At 41.3% G+C, this 16,504-nt stretch overlaps 1 protein-coding gene and 1 long non-coding RNA gene across 3 annotated transcripts in view; one reads left to right on the forward strand and one right to left on the reverse strand.

Annotated features, from left to right (window-relative positions):
- Positions 1-13,610: 13,610 nt before the first annotated feature.
- LOC119893741 lies at positions 13,611-13,936 on the reverse strand. The gene is made up of 2 exons (XR_005442837.1): positions 13,858-13,936; positions 13,611-13,746 (listed from the first exon to the last, which is right to left on the reverse strand). It is a non-coding gene; the product is annotated as an uncharacterized LOC119893741 (long non-coding RNA).
- dnajc24 (DnaJ (Hsp40) homolog, subfamily C, member 24) overlaps positions 13,904-16,504 on the forward strand; it is a 65,444-nt gene continuing 62,843 nt past the window's right edge. For both annotated transcript variants that reach the window (XM_038706075.1, XM_038706076.1), the window contains exons 1-3: positions 13,904-14,048; positions 15,872-15,975; positions 16,318-16,453. In XM_038706075.1, coding sequence (XP_038562003.1) covers positions 13,919-14,048; positions 15,872-15,975; positions 16,318-16,453 — 370 coding nt within the window. In that variant the 5' untranslated portion in view covers positions 13,904-13,918. The remainder of the gene's footprint in view (positions 14,049-15,871; positions 15,976-16,317; positions 16,454-16,504) is intronic.

Below are 16,504 nucleotides of genomic sequence, written 5' to 3' on the forward strand. Positions count from 1 at the left end.
AGGGCCTTCCTATAAGTTTTAAGACTATCTTGCCAAATTAAACGACAATTTTCCAGTTTGGTGGAACAGCAACTCCTCTCAAGTTTCCGAGATATTTGCTTTAATTTGCGAGTTTCAGTATTATACCATGGAGCTAACAGTCTTTGTTTTATTATTTTCTTTTTTAGAGGGGCAACAGTCGAGTGTCATTCGCAGCGAACCAGCAACACTATGTATGATAGATTTTTGTATCACATTAATAGATTAATAGAGAGCTGAGCAGGTGAACATTATTGGTTGATTTTGACTTTATTACAAAAGAGTGCAGTAGCGTTAAAACAGCAGCCTCTAATTCACAGCATCTGTTTTAACAAGCAGTGTCAAGTTGTTAAATCAGTGTTTCCCATACGTAATATATTGTGCCGCCACAATATCAACGCCGACCACCACATATTGATTTACGATTTTATTTTATTTTTTTTACTAGCCCTATTTAAAATTGTATTTGATTGCATTAGCGCAACACACCCCCTCGACCGTCCCTCTCTCACTCCTTCTCCCTCATGAACACAGCTGCACAAATCTGTTCAACACAATGCTGTCAATATTGAAGACCCAGCTTAAAAAAGTCATTAGCAAGCATGTAAGGAGCCTAGATAATAAGGAGAGCTAAGTTAATGTTAGAATGCAGATGGATTTTCGGGGCTAGAGCGCTGCATCTGACAGTGCACGCCCCACGCCTTTTTTATTTGGATCTGCACCAAATTGTACAGGCATAGATACCAGTCCCCTAAATATGATAATCTATTCATTAGTTTTTGCATAATTCTGCAAACTGACAAACAGATGGACAGGGATGAAAACATAACCTCCTTGGTGAAGGTAAAAATCAATCATGTAAAAAAAGAGATTGCCAAAGCATCAAATGACAGAAAGGTTAAAATGAAAATGCACAATTAATGTTTGTAATATCAAGAAAATAGTAAGAAATTGCCAGTATTTGCCTTGTCTATGTTTGTGAAAGGTGGCGGAAGTGTGTGCTGAAGTTGTGGTATAAACCTCTCCTAAAATAAGAGTACCTTTTTGGTAAAAGACAAAGATTATGTCTTTGTCATGTTTTCAGTTCAAATGGCTAAGGCTTTAACTCTTTATTCAGTTAATGTACTGTATGTTTTGGGTTTCAGATGCAGATGGTACATTCATTGAAGTTTGGCTGCAACTGTAGGTGAAGTGGAGTTCGCCACTTACAATAAAAACAGTAATGTGTAGCTACTTTTAACTACAACTGTTAGTGCCTCATGGCAACAGTTTCAGTTCAGCTGACCCATCTCTTTGACTTCAGAGGTTGCATTGCAAAAAATCAGTATCAGATTTAAGACCAAATATGGAACTGGCCAAACAAGAATAGAAAATATCAGATTCCATGTTCTGTTCACTGATACTGTTTAAGGATAGGTGTGTGTGTGTGACAGGGACTGATATGAATAGTTTATAGTAAACATTTATACTTAAAACTATGTATTTTTCTCTCTTTTTTCATGTAAACGTAGTCTAAAATGCTGCTGCGTGTCATCATATCAGAAAATGAAGACATCCCATCCAGTGTTGAGGAGCTGTATCAGGTGTTGCGAACAAAGCTTGGTCTGGATTCATTTTATAATTTGAGGATCCTGATTTCAGTAATCAGTTGTGCAACCTAACCAACATCAAAGATTTTCCTGTGGGGCGGGCAACTGTGAAAGTGTTGTTCACAGCTGATGACATCTCTGATTCTCCACTGGACACTTGCAGCCTCCCTTCTCTTAGTAGTGGAGATTCAGTTGAATGGCCTGACCCCTTCCCGATTCCACAGTTCTCACATGATGTGGAGCTGCAGCTGAAAGAAGCCAACTGTAGGTATGCTAAGGATGGATCTGTAATAGTGATTCCTAAAGGTTTAAAGACTGATATCCTTGATACACTGGGTGACTGTATGTCAAAGATTAGTGCTTATCCTGAGAGGCATCACTATGAGAATGTAGCCAAAGCACTTGTGGAGAAGCATCCTAGTCTGAAGGAGCCAGGGTCTGAAAGGGATGGTACTCATGGTTTCACAGCCTGAAATTTAAGCTTGAAAACTATTGGCAAACGTTAAGTACAGCAGGATGCCTTGAGGTGGTGGTAAACAAAAGAAAAGGAGGAGGTTTGAAGGGAAAAAGTGTAAAGAAGTCAAAGAAGGGTGAGGTCAACTACTGTCCAGATCCACCTGAAGGACAGAGTCCTGAAAACATTGAGAAGCGCAATACGATGGAGGTTGAAATTCTGAAAAGAGACCCTGATCACCAGCTGGTAGAAGACGTGATGGTTGCTACATTTGCCAGCGCAGAAAGGAGATTATTGGAGATCATCCACTTATCACAGAAGTCATTTTCAGATGGCCAGCTCTGTTCCATTAGAGACAGATACTCAGTTAAGAGACTGAATCACATTTTGTCATATACTGTATACTGTGTCCTATTCAGAATTATGTTTGCTCCGTAAATGCTCCATATTTGTATAGCGCCTTTCTAGTCTTTTCGACCACTCAAAGCGCTTTTACACTGCACTACATCTGCATTCATACACATTCATAGACTAAGCCTAAGTGCTCAAACGGAAACTAACATTCACGCACATTCATACACTGGCGGAACAGCCACCAGGGGCAATTCGGGGTTCAGTATCTTGCCCAAGGACACTTTGACATGCAACCAGGGGGAGCCAGGGATTGAACCACTGACATTCCAATTAACAGCCAACCCGCTCTACCTCCTGAGCCACAGCCGCCCTGCCACCCTGTTTGACTTATATTTTCTATCTGTCTCTTCTCAGATAAGGGCGTATTTCAAGAGAATCGTCACCAAAGACCTTCTGGAATCTTTTCTCAACAGACTTGATGACCTGGTCCCAAGACTGCTGGAGGTGTACAAAGCAGCAACCAAGACTGGAAAGAAGCAATCACTCAAATACATTTTGGACTGCCTTCAGAAGTGGAGAGCAGATGATCATAAAATTAGGCAAAATTTATTATCTTTGCTAAAACATTTATTTTTTATCTTACTGCATGTTTCTTTGTCTTGTAGGATACAAATGACAGGAGAAGGACTGCTGCTTTGCTTGGTCTGCCATACTACATATCAATCGAAGATACATCAACTGTCGTCAAGATGTGTGATGTAAGACCATTAGGATTTCTGTAATGCCAAACTGTGTGTGTGTCCCACAATAAAAGAATCACCCATAGATTCTTTTATTGTGGGACTTTCTATTCCCAGGGTAGATTTTCAAGAAAAAAAATACTTTATAGAAGACCACAGATTGTACTGGTTCAGATTAGGTTTTAGTAGAAGTGCAAAAATTAAGTGTCTGTTTGCTAAATTGTTTCAGTGATGACATTTTAATACTTTTTCAGTCTGTTGAATACTCAAATGTGCCAGAATGTTTTCTGTTTTTGGTGGCGGTGTCCCCAACCCAGACTTATTAACGTTGCCAGTCTAAAAAAGTCATAATAAATCATTCAATTCATTCAAACTTTACTTTGCATATTGTCATATTAATTTAAGTTCATGTGGTTTATAATTTTAATTTACTTTTTTTTTTTTGTTAAATATGGCTGTTCCTGTCTTTTAGAGAAAAATCTATTCATTTTAAAACATTTGCTGAAGTGCTTCAGTGTCTGAACTTACAATTTTAGGCTCACTTCCAAGGGTTGAAATTTTGAAAATGAATTAATAGTTGGTGTTACTGATCAGGTCCAGACTATTTTGGGAACAACTAAAGGGTGTGATTTTCCTGCTCTGTATTTGAGGATTATGACTGCATTTTGAAATTGCCTTTTAAAGAGGTGGTATTATGGTTTTTGGCTTTTTCCCTCTCCTTTATTGAGTTATTTATCTTTTTTGTGCATGTACTAGGTTTGCAAAGTGAAAAAGTCCAAAGTCCACCCCAAAGGGAGTTCCCATCTCCCACAGAAAATACTGCTCTGAACTGCCTGAAAACAGCTTGTTTGTAGTCCAGCCTTTACTTCCCTTTCTTGTGACGTCACAGTGAAAATACATGTCATAATGCTAGCTGAGCGACTAGTCACACCTCTTCTCTCCCTTCCAAACGCTAGCTACCCTCCAAGCAGTCAATGGACATGAAGTTGTTACTGTGATGTAGAGACAGAGCTCAGTTCAAACTTTATGGATGAAAGATACTTTTGTTACAGATTAATAACTCACCACTCTGAAACTCTTGCTCCAGTCCAAATTGCCAACCTGGTCGGCAACATGTAGCCTACAGCTGAATCGAAGCTGTTTACCATCTTTTCGCTAACCTGCCTTTCTCTGCTTCAGATTGGCTATTACCGGCCTGAAACTGACCTGCCCTTCTCTGCTTCTGATTGGCTAGTAGTCCTTAACTAGGAACTGCGCATGTGCAACTCCCAACAAAGATCATTTAGAGACAAGATGTGTCACTCCATAGCTAAAACAAAGCCTTCAACACATTAAAACAGTCATTCCCTGTCTCTGCTTTTTAAGGCTCACGGAGAGACTCTGGATGAAGCCATGAAGGGGATGCAACTTGGCCTGATGATAGGCTATGAAGGTGCTGAACAGGATGTCTTTCCACGGGAGGTCTTCGAGATAGCTGCTGTGGTTGAGGAGACCATTGTGCTTCACAACATTAAAGATGCAGCATGCAGCTTTGCCATGCTCATGAGTGTCATCTATTGTGTCAGTCTTAGAGTTTCCTCAGAGAGTGGTGATGAAGATAAAACCAGACCAAGCATCTGCCCGAGTACATGGACTAAAACAGAATCCTGAGGTATAGACTGCTCTTCATTTTTATGCATTTCCTTTTCAACATTATTACCACTCATTAGTCACCATGTTGTAGAAATCACAAGCATTTTACTGATTACAGCTGATGGTCTCAACTGCAAATCCTGTTATATGGTGTTCACAAACAAGTGTTTTATTATATCAGCAGCCAATGGAAAAAGTATTTGGGATTGTGGTTTGAAAGTAAGTACACATGGAAAACACACATAAAGCATTTGGAAACTAAATGCAAAAAAGTTATTAATTTACTAAGAGCGGTGGCTGGGTGTGACTGGGGTGCAGATAAACAGTCACAAATTGACATATATAGAGCATGTATGAGGTCATCAATAGATTATGGTTGCATAGTATATGATGCAGCAGCAAAAACAATATTGGAAAAAATAAAAAAATTATGATACAGAGCTTTACAGATATGCATTGGAGCCATTAAGACAACTCCCATTAACACAATAATAATAGAAGCTGGAGAGAAACTAGTGCTAGCATATTGGGTCAGATTGAAAGGAAGTGGGAAAGAAAAAGGATTGTTGGAGTATTTTAAGTTTCGGGGGCATGGGTTTGGATGAACGGGGGAAAAGAGAGTCAGGCAATACGGAATGTAAGCATTAGATTTCACCACACCCAATCCAGTCAGTAACATTCCACCGTGGCTCTATACAGACATAAAAACAGATTTTAGTATACTGGAAAAGAAAAGAGGATGGGGAATAGAGGCTTATAATAGAGGCTGCTTATCTGTATAAGCAGCTATCTGAGAAACAGTTTCCATAATTATCTAAAAATCTATACAGATAGGAATTGGAATACATATACCATTCATCCATCCATCGTACAGGGTCGCGGGGGGCTGGAGCCAATCCCAGCTGCCATTGGGCAAAAGGCAGGGTACACCATGGACAGGTTGCCAATCCATCGCAGGGCCACACAGACAAACGACCACTCACGCTCACACCTAAGGACAATTTAGGGTCACTAATCAACTAATCTGCATGTCTTTGGACGGTAGGAAGCCGGAGCACCAAGAGGGAACCCACGCAGAAGCAGGGAGAACACGCAAGCTCCACACAGAAAGGCTTGGTCAACTGGGGTTCGAACCCATGAACATCTTGCTGCAAACAACTTGTGCGAACCACTGTATCACCACGCCGCCGGAATACATATACCAGAATTCAAAATGAATATCTCAAAAAGATTATCAGATAGGCTATCTGTATATACAGCAGAAATAGTGGCTGTCATCATAGCATTAAGACGAAAGGTACTGAAATATGGTGGAAGACAGGAAAGGAAGGAGTTACTATAAAATACAAACGTCGGTCAGTAATAAAAATTATAAGGAAAAGACCAGACGGGAGAAAATTATAAATATAGCCGCAAGCGGCGATTCACGGGTTCATACCTTTTTTCACAATATCGGCATCAAAATAATTTCACACACATGGTTCAACATTGTTATAAAACATATCCTGCAAGTTTTGTAACAGCTGGACAATCATTTTCTGATCTATAGCTTGATTTGTATCATTCCACGTCCAGTTACGATGCATTTAAAGCGCCACCTAATGGTCGATTTGAGTGAAACTTTCAAGGCATATTTCTGGCACTCATGTGGACATATCCTGCGAGTTTTGTGATGATTGAATCAACGGTTGTGGATCTTTGTCTATCTATGTCCTGCACCACGCCCCTTTACACGTTTATTGGTCAATATCTTGACAACAAAACGAAGCGAGCCATCAACAAGCTTTATGCAACCTTATATCTGTTAAGTCCAATAATGATTCAGAGAAAATTTGCTGGCAATTGGAGCTACGGTTTAGGAGGATATGTAAAAAATGTGTTTGCATTATGGTAAGCAGCCATAAAAATCCTGTTTTAATGTATTATGTATCTGTATGTGTTGGGCAATAGTTCTTAAAATAGGCTTGTTGACCTTTTCCTTAAAAAACAACTACAGCTTTTATTTGTAGGAGAGCACTGACTGCAAAGAACAAAACATATACTGGGAACAAGCCCACTCAGGATTACAGACATCATGGAGCATTAATATTTTTCTTTCATATTAGACTATATAATAATATAATTGAAATATACACTATGTATATACTAGTATAATATAGTTAACCATACTATTTCATTAAAATGGTTTGAAAATACAGATGCCAGTAAAACTACAATACAATACCCTCTCTTGTTACTGTGTTTCTAACATGTCAACAAACAGCATGGTTCCACAAGACAGAGAGAGTGAGTGAGAAATGCCCAAATGCGAAATAATTGCTGCAAAATATGTCTCCTCATGCCATGAAGTGAGGACAACCAGTGGAACCTCAGACTAACAAATAATTGTACAGATTTTCAAATTATTATTATTTTGATCATTTGATATTTTAGTAATTGTTTTGTTTTTACATTTAATACTGATGTCTTTTTTTTTCTTTTTTTAAATTCTTTTTTTATCAATTAATTTTGTCAATTAATATATACACACACGTTATTGTTTCATTTATTTATTTATTTTATATTTTTACATATATTTTTATTTTTTAACACACACACACTTACCGTTTTATTTATTTATTTTATTTTAATTTTTAATATTTATATTTTTATTCTTTCTTTTTTTTTTAAACACAAACACACATACGCTTTGATTACTTTACGCTTTCATTACTTGTTTAATGAAATGTATGGGGCTGATTGTTCTTATGTTGTATATATGATGCTTTGGCAATGTTGTTATTACATTCATGCCAATAAAGCTAATTTGAATTTGAATTTGAATTTGAGAGAGAGAGAGAGAGAGAGAGAGGGAGAGAGAGTTAATTTACACTCCCGGCTCCGTACATTTCATCCAGCGCAGCCAGCTGCCATATTGGCATAATAATCACGGATAATAAAGCAGCATGAAACTGGCTACATGACAACAACCGCAATCCATAGCCTGGTATTAACCGATCCAGCACAAAAGTTTGTCCCATACACAGAGCAGCAGCACACAGTCACGATGATTAACGATGCTTCATTCACCAAAGCAGGCTCACTTCAGCAGAAAGGCGCAGTGGGGGCTTTTCCTCTGGGCAAACTTCTGGAGGACTGAAGTTTTTCAGAGAGCCCGCAGACTCGTTGCGGCCCCGCAGTGCTGTTTAACATTTTCCACGGAGTTTAATAAACGTTACGATCCGACCGTCACTGAGCTCGTAGCTGTTTCCTCCACCTGTTTGTTGGGCAGCAATGTTTAACCCTTTAAAGTAAGGTCACTTTCACAGCATCATCTAGATAACTCCCGCTGGTGTCATGTTTTGCAATCTTCTCAGAAAGATGAAGATAAAGACAGTTACAGGATGGTTTCCCTCAAAGCCAGAGGTGCTTATCAGGTCACGCTGTCAGTGAGACAGTGTCCGTTTAACGCTAACTTGCTGTTAGCGATGTTGCTAATCTGTTGCTATCTGCAGACTAGCATGGCTCTCAGACATAGTACAGTACACAAAACTGTGTAGCAGAGTGACAAACTTATTATAAACCAGCCAGGCTACTGACTGTCTGTATAATTATTAAATTACACCTTTCTGACTGCAGCTTGTGGCTAAGTTACCTCCAGAGAAAAACACACGCTGGAAGCTGCAGGCTGACTCGTAGCTCTGCTCCGCTCTGCTTGGTTTTCAGACAGTTAACGTTAGTAACGGTTACAAAAACCTTGGGATATAGTACACAGTTAATGTAACTAGGTTATTTTGCGATATATGCTGCTTACTGTTTGGTGATGTGAAGCAAAAAAACTTACTTGAACATCGTTTTGTTTTAGGGAGCAAGGAGCAAACTGCCCTGTTCATTAAACCACCACATCTTCACCGGGGCAACATTTTCTGCCAACGTGGCTTGGAGGTAATTAAAGTACCAATAGCCCTTTTGTAATATCTGCATTTAATCATCTTGTACTTAAAGTTACAGTTAAATGAGCCCCCATCCTATTCAAAGCCTTTAACAATAAGAAAACCAGTAGATGGGGCAGCCCTTTGTTGTGTTTTTGTGTCTTTGTCCTGCCCTGTCACCTTTTCCAGTCTTCACAGAATTACCATTTCTTTTGTTTCTCTGTGATTAGGACAATTTTGGAGAAAATGGGCCTGTGGGGGAAGGTGACTTCCCTCCAAGCAAAAAAAAAAGTGGGACAATTTAAATAAAAAAATACAAAGTATGTATGTGTGATTTGAAACTTATATATTCTGTATACATTTTTAAAAAAATTCACTGTGTAGCATAATAGGAACTACAAAGTGCATTCATCTTACAACCCTGTTTTAATATAATACATACATTTACCTTGTATATTCATTTCATTCATTTTAGTCATGCACGTTAATAAACACAGTTGCTGAAATTAGTTTTTCTGCTGTTGTTATTTACCATGATTGATTTCCTGTGCCTTAGGATTGAAAGTGTCCAGGGTCAGGAGAGGGTGGAGGGGGGAAGCCCACTGCTGCAACTTGGCCCTGGTTTGTCCTCATGGATGAGGTGTTGGGACAGAGGCATTCTACCTCCCCACCTGTCGTAATTGCCTCTATGCATTAGGACACACCAGGGCCAAGTACTGCAGTGAGTGACCAGGAGGAGGAGGAGGAAGAGGAGGAGGAGAGCCAGCCGAGAAAGAGAAAGAGGGACAGAGAGGATGAGCTGCTTCAGCTTCTTAAGGAAGACATGAGGTTGCAGAGAGAGGCAGAGGAGAGGAGAGCACAGGAGAGCAGAGAGAGGATGGACAGGCTGTTCTCTCTACTAGACTTCCAGAAAAATAAATCCCTAAATAATAATATATACAATATTTATTAATGAATTCAAATAAAATATTTGTTAAATAAATTATTTTATTTTCTGTGGTCTTTATAACTATTGGTATTTACAACATATTTACAACATTTATTCCGCTGAGCAGGGAGACCCTGGTGATGCTACCACAATAAAGACCCTGGTGTATTCTGTCAGCAGGACATCATCTGGGGTGGTCTCCAGAGTGTGTCGCATCGTCCATCAGTGGGTTTGCAGGGCTGGTTCAATCGACGGCAGCCATTTCAATAAGATGTTTTAGTAAGAGGCAAGAATAATAAGCTGTGCACATAAAATACTAATTCACAATCTTATTTGGACAAAATAAATCTCTACAAAATATTTCAACTGGCAAAATTGTTAGGATATGAATAGGAATTTACCGATCTTTTACTTGCTTGTTAAAAATATTGGTGGTCAGGGAGCACCTCCTCCAGGGCAGACACCTCTGCAGACAGCTGGTCAAGCCAGGGAGCACCACTGACTGTCTCCAAACCATTCCTCCCCCTCACCCTCTGCCTCGTCCTCCTCAGGCTCATCCTCTGGGGCCACAATGTCACCAGCCCCAAGGCAGATGTTGTGGAGGTTGGCACATGCTGCCATGACCTGAAATGGTAAAAAATATATTTCAGTCTAAAAATATTTTTTTATGGTTTTTGATGAATCAGTCTGTTGATTTACTCATTAGTATAATTTAAAAAAAAATACTCACGTGAGGTACAAAGGTGTGGTGCACCTCCAGCGCTTGCCGGATGATGGCCCGGAACCTGGTCTTCATCATCCCAAAAACACGCTCTATAATGGAGCGTGCCCTGGAGTGATGGCTGTTAAAGCTCTGGGCTCCCACAACTTGTATTGGCCTCTTGTAGGGAGTGATGAGGGGGAGTGGGTGTTGGAGGCACAGCTACCCTCCGTCTGCAAGGATGAAATACCCTTGAGGAGGATAGAGTGAATTCCTGTATAGTGGACTATAGCGGAGCACTCTGGAGTCGTGGACCGACCCAGGCCAGCCCACGTTGGTGTCAATGAAGCGGCCCTGATGGTCACAGACAGCCTGCAGGATGATGGATGGAAACAGTTTCCTGTTCATGTAGCACTGACCATCAGGGCCACTCGGTGGCTTGATGCGGACATGGCAGCCGTTGATTGCTCCAGCTGCTTTAAAAAAGGCTCTGTGTCTTGCCAGCCCTGCAAACCCACGGGATATTGGTTGTAACTCATCCCGGGTCTTCGGTAGGTGGATGACCTTGTGGCTCCTCAGTGACTCTTTGGACGATGCGGTGGACAGTGGATCGAGGCATTGCAAACACTCTGGAGCGCACCCTGTATGATGCCCCACTTGCCAGCCAGAAGAGAAACACCAGGGTCTCAATCGTCGCACCCCATCCGTGTCTCTGTTCCTGGTTTAGGAGGCCTAGTAGCACTCCCAGGGCCTCCCTGCTCAACTGGAAATCCCGCCGTGTGTCCTGCTGGCTAAAAAACCTGTCCAGCACAGGCACACTCAGATCAATCAGGCCTGGTTTAGAGATACAAGGAGAAGAACAACTGCTATGAAGTGTAGAGAGCTTAGTTAGATAAGGCTTGTATATCTTTCTATTCAACTTGCTTTAGCTGATCAATGACAAAAACAGTATCAATATTTTGATATTAAAGTAAGTTTAGGTTTTCTTTAAATATGAAATTATGTTGTTAAAGTGAAATGGCAGTAGCAATAAACTACGTTAACTGTGGTTAACATCACTGTTAGCTTTAGAAAGCCTATAGTGCCTAAATACATATAAAATGTAACGTTTCTTAGTTACTTTCCCTCGTATTTACCTGGCCAGGGTCCTCTCTCAGCCTGAGATACATCATGCGGCGGCGCCGGCGGTGAAGTACCTCTAGTTCCTCTATTAAAAGGTAAAATATTCGTCTCCATGCCTGTGGACCGCAGCTGTGAAAGTTGCTAGGTGACAGGAGCGGCAATTCCCCACGCATGGGTAAGGGCGGGGTCAGTTGATGACGCAATAGAAAGTCCTCCGTAGACCAGATCGTCTCATTTAACAACGGTCGGTTCGGCCTTCATAGGCCGCATGCCTTCGTAGGCCACGAAGGCCACGCCCTTCGAAGGATGCGGTCCCTGAATTGAGACACATTGACGAGCTCTTTGCCTGGTTTCTGTCAGAACACGTGCTGCAGCATTCTGGATCAGCTGAAGAGTCTTAATGGACTTTTTCAAGCAGCCTGATAATAAGGATAATCTACATGAACGAATCGGAGGCCTCTCTTAAAAAAACATCACCCAGCTCAGGGTCAGAGGTTAACCTCTTAAAGTGACAGAGCCTAATATGACAACATCTATATGCTGCTTAGCACATTGTAACTCAAACATAATGTCAGAGCTTTATTTGACAGGTATGTGTGCACATACAAGGAATTTGACTCTGGATTATACATTGCTCACCATGCACTTACTTATACAGTAATACAATAATAGAATCAAACACAAGCTACAGTATAGAGAACACATATACACACTATAAACAACAACAATAAAGAAAGACTGAGACAATAGTGCAATGAGCAGAGTGCAAAGGATGCATGAGTAAATTATTATTACCATTATTATGTACATGTTGGAGGAGGATGTGATATACAGGTACACATACATAAATACATGTATGATGCAGCAAAGGATACTGGATTGAATAAGTATTGTGTGCAGGTGTTATGTACTTGAGGTAGGTGGGGTTTGGTAAACAGTATATACAATATGACAATATAGCAGTATGAACAGTGTGACCAGCACTGAGATAGAGAATGATGAATAAATTATAATTGGTAACCAGTAAACAGGTGGCTGATTAGAGACAGAGGGGGCAGAGTGGGGGGGCTCATCCTGAAGGCCTCGATCATCTCCACAGTTTTGAGTGTGTTAAGCTCCAGTTTGTTGTGACCGCACCAGAGAGCCTGTTGATCAACCTCCTGTCTGTAGGCCGACTCATCACTGTCCCAGATGAGGCCGATGACCGTTGTGTTGTCAGCGAACTTCAGGAGTTTGACAGATGGGTCTCCTGAGGTGCAGTCATTGGTGTAGAGGGAGAAGCGCAGTGGGGAGAGCACACACCTCTGGGGGGCGCCAGTGCTGACAGTCCGGGTGCTGGATGTGATGTTCCCCAGCCTCACCTGCTGACTCCTGTTAGTCAGGAAGTTTGTTTGCATTTATAGCGCCCCCGGGTGTTCGATTTGAATGAAACTTTCAGGTCATGTTTCAGTTACTTATGAGGACATATCCTGAGAGATTTGTGATGATTGGAAATTGAATATGGGATTTATAGTGTAATTTGTGTAATGCTAAGCTCCTGTCTTGCGCTTGTAGTGCCCCCTAGGGACGTATGTACATCAAACTGTCTAGGTATATCCGAGGCACCTATCTGAACATATCCTGTGAGTTTTGTGATGATTGGCCCTACAGTTGGTGATTTGTGGTCATTTATGTCCAGAGCTACGCCCCATTCAAAGTTCATTGGTCCATATCTTGAAAAGTAATTGACATATCATGCTTTATTCAACTTTTGTTAGGCTTCATCCAATGATGATTCACTGTAAATTTGGCGGCAATCGGAGCTACGGTCTAGGAGGAGATGTCAAAAATGTGATTTTCAAAAAATTCAAAATGGCGGAAAGATTTTATAGGCGGACCTTAATGGTACTTGAGGCTTTTTTGTAGAGCACATTGAGCTACACCTGTGTGAGAAAGCCCCTTACACCGTAAGTCAATCGGACTTACGGTGTAAGGGGCATGGCCTTTCAAAGTTTGCATTTTTAAGCCTAAATTATAGTGCCACAATGTGGCCGATTGGGTTCATATTTCTATGGAAGCTATGCGGTATGAATCCTAATAACTAAAACACACAAACACAGAAGGGTTCTACCGCTATGCTGTATGAACCCTAATGACAAGACTGAGAGTTGATCACACAAGACTGAATGCTACCTTGTTTTTATTGGGGAAAAGAAACAGTGAAAACTGTGGGGTTAAAGAAAATGTTGAACATGTCATTTTGCTACATATTGTTTGAGTTGGAAAGACAGGGTTCAGGAGGCAGGGCGGGAATGGAATCTGATGGGGGTATAGGGAACAGAAGGAGAAGAAAAGGGGATAAGAATCACCAGGAAGGCATTATTTAAATTTCTTAAAGACACTGGGTTGGTGAACAAAACATGAGAGCACCTTTTTGGGGTCTGTAGTTGAGTGAGATGATGTTACACACTCCAGCGCAGTAGGTGGCGGTATGCACTTAAAAGTTGTTTGCAATCCGTCATCATCAACTAAGAAGAAGAAGGAGAAGCAGAAGAATAAGAAGAATAAGACTCATAACATCGTTGAACACTATGTCGTCTCTCATGTGACAGAATTTTACGGTATGTTCATTGCTTCACACTCGGCCTGTGTTGTTAATGTCCTTTTGTTAGCAAAATGCCCACAGCTGTGAAACCGTTGTTAGCTCGGCTTCCACCGGCTCATATCCACACACAGCACCGTGTTCTGTGTTCTGCTCAAAGCAGAAACAACAAAAACTATTTACAGGAGTGTAGTTAGCCCCAAACACAGTGGAGATAATTGCTGCACTATTGGGAACACACACAGTCATAACCTTAGCTTACTAGCTTATGTTGATTTAGTCTAACGTTAACGTGCATCGCGACGCTAACGTTAGCTGTAGGGGAAATGAACGTGCGTTGCCGGGTACCCTTACTGTGGTGGAAGCGTGTTAGCAGAGCTGCCAACTTCTCAGTACAGCTTGGAGTGACTTTCTGTATCGCTGAACACACCGCAGGGGCGAGATCAACAATTTCAGCCCCTCCAGGCTGGGGCAAAAAGTGACATTGACGAGCATGTCGAAATTCTGAAAAGAAGAAATCTCTAACATTTCAATAAAAGGCACTCACCAGCCACCTTACCTTAAGAAAAAGATTCCTGTCTTGAACAACAGATCCTTTGTTTTTTTGCACCTCTTGCTGTTGTGAAAGGATGTTAGACATTTTATTTGATCTCTCAGATTTGTCTCTGTATTTTCACCACTGTATTCACATCTAGACTAGACTAGGGCAGGGTGACATGGCCAAAAAAGTTATCACGATGAAACATTTCATATCATTCCATATCGATAATTGTCACGATAAATGTCAAATCTTTCAAATGTTATTTCTTTCAAGTTTAAAGACTGATTTTTGCTCCTTACTGAAAACACATAGATTCATTTTGGTGGGCCTTCTTCTAGGTGGCTAAAACATGACAGCTGCTGACCGGCAGGTCCAACCATTATTGTGTCTGCGGGCCGCAAGGTGCTGCTTATGCTGGTTTCACACAGAATGCCACTTTTAAACTTGCATTGCTTTCTTTGCATGAGTTTGACGGCTGGACTTCTCGCACGAGTGTTCGCACGGAGTGTGACAACGCAAATAAATACAACCCGCCATTATTAAAGATGTAGTTGGTTGCAATAATGGGTCAAACTTATGCAGAAATAACTACACCATGATGCTAATTTGACAACTTTTTAAATGCTTTTTTCTGCATGGAGTTTGAGCTTCTGTCACAGTGAAGTACAACGGTAGCTGGAAACAAGTTTTGTCCGCTCTGCACTGTGTCCCTGTCTTCTGCACACAACATTCTGAAAAGCTGTCTGACGTCTGGACAGTCTGATTGGCTATCGCCACGTAGTGTCATGTGAATCTATCCCTCCAGTTGAAAAATTCCAACTCGTGTGATGGAGCATTGCCAGCGCACCCAGCTCGCCTCCTGGCAGGAAAACTCATCCCTCTGCGTCTTTGCATTGACTTTGAATGTAATCGCACCGGCCACAGCGCTGGCAGCCCCCGTTAATATATTAATTTGTTTTTTATATTCTCTCTGACCAATCAGCAGTCTGCTATGTTTTCATGTCACATTTTAGTATCGCCTCAGCTCGCTTGGAACCTCAACAGAGGTGATACGAAAAAAAATACCAGGTAACAAGTACAACTTTTTCACAATGGAAAACCAAAAAAGGCGAGTTCAGCTGGAACCATGCGGTGGCACGCACGTGTGTGGGTGTGTGTTGTTAGTGTGAACTTGATGCCTGAATGTAAAAGCCAGTGGAAAGACCATTATCTCTACCAGTACAGGTTTGTGTTTTTGATGGGTCAGTCTGATGTCATGGTTTTTTCTGCAGCACTCAGATGTTAGTGTTGTGTTGGAGCAGGGATGTGTGAGGCTGCAGAGAAAGACCTGTATGCAGTCCTGGGAGCCAGCCCTTCAGACTCTCTCCAGCAGCTCAGACACCGATACCAGCAGCTGGCCTTACAGGTAAATACGCTGTCTCTGTGTCAGCCTAAAGCAACACTCAACCACTGCTGCATTATACTACAGGCAAGTTTTGCCTGTCTTAACATACAGGCCCATATGTACGTTGAGGAAATTGAGTCACTGCAAGCATTCGTCATGTTCATACTGACTGTAAAGTGATAATTTCCAAGCAGAACTACACGGTAGAGGGTGGGACAAAATGTGCTGTGTTAAAATAGATTCTAGAGTCTCATCATGCTGAATTAGACAAATCCAAGGTGTCTTCCTAAGTTAAAGTTGCAGTCTACTGTGTGTGTGTGTGTGTGTGTGTGTGTGTGTGCGCGCGCACGCGCATGTGCACAGTACCACCCAGACCGTCTTGGAGGTGAGTGTTCTTCTGAAGCAGAGTCTGGTGTGAAGAAGTTTCTAGAAGTTGATGCAGCGTGGAGGATCCTTAGTGACCAGAACACCAGGAGACAGTATGACCTGCAGAGGAGAGGTAGGACTTCACATTTCAGGTGACATGTTAAGTTTTTAAGACATGGAAAAA

The sequence above is a fragment of the Micropterus salmoides genome, unplaced genomic scaffold (genome assembly GCF_014851395.1).
Source record: "Micropterus salmoides isolate LMB-PRFRI ecotype aquatic unplaced genomic scaffold, ASM1485139v1 Ms_hic_scaffold_8, whole genome shotgun sequence".
In the NCBI taxonomy this organism is placed as follows: domain Eukaryota; kingdom Metazoa; phylum Chordata; class Actinopteri; order Centrarchiformes; family Centrarchidae; genus Micropterus; species Micropterus salmoides.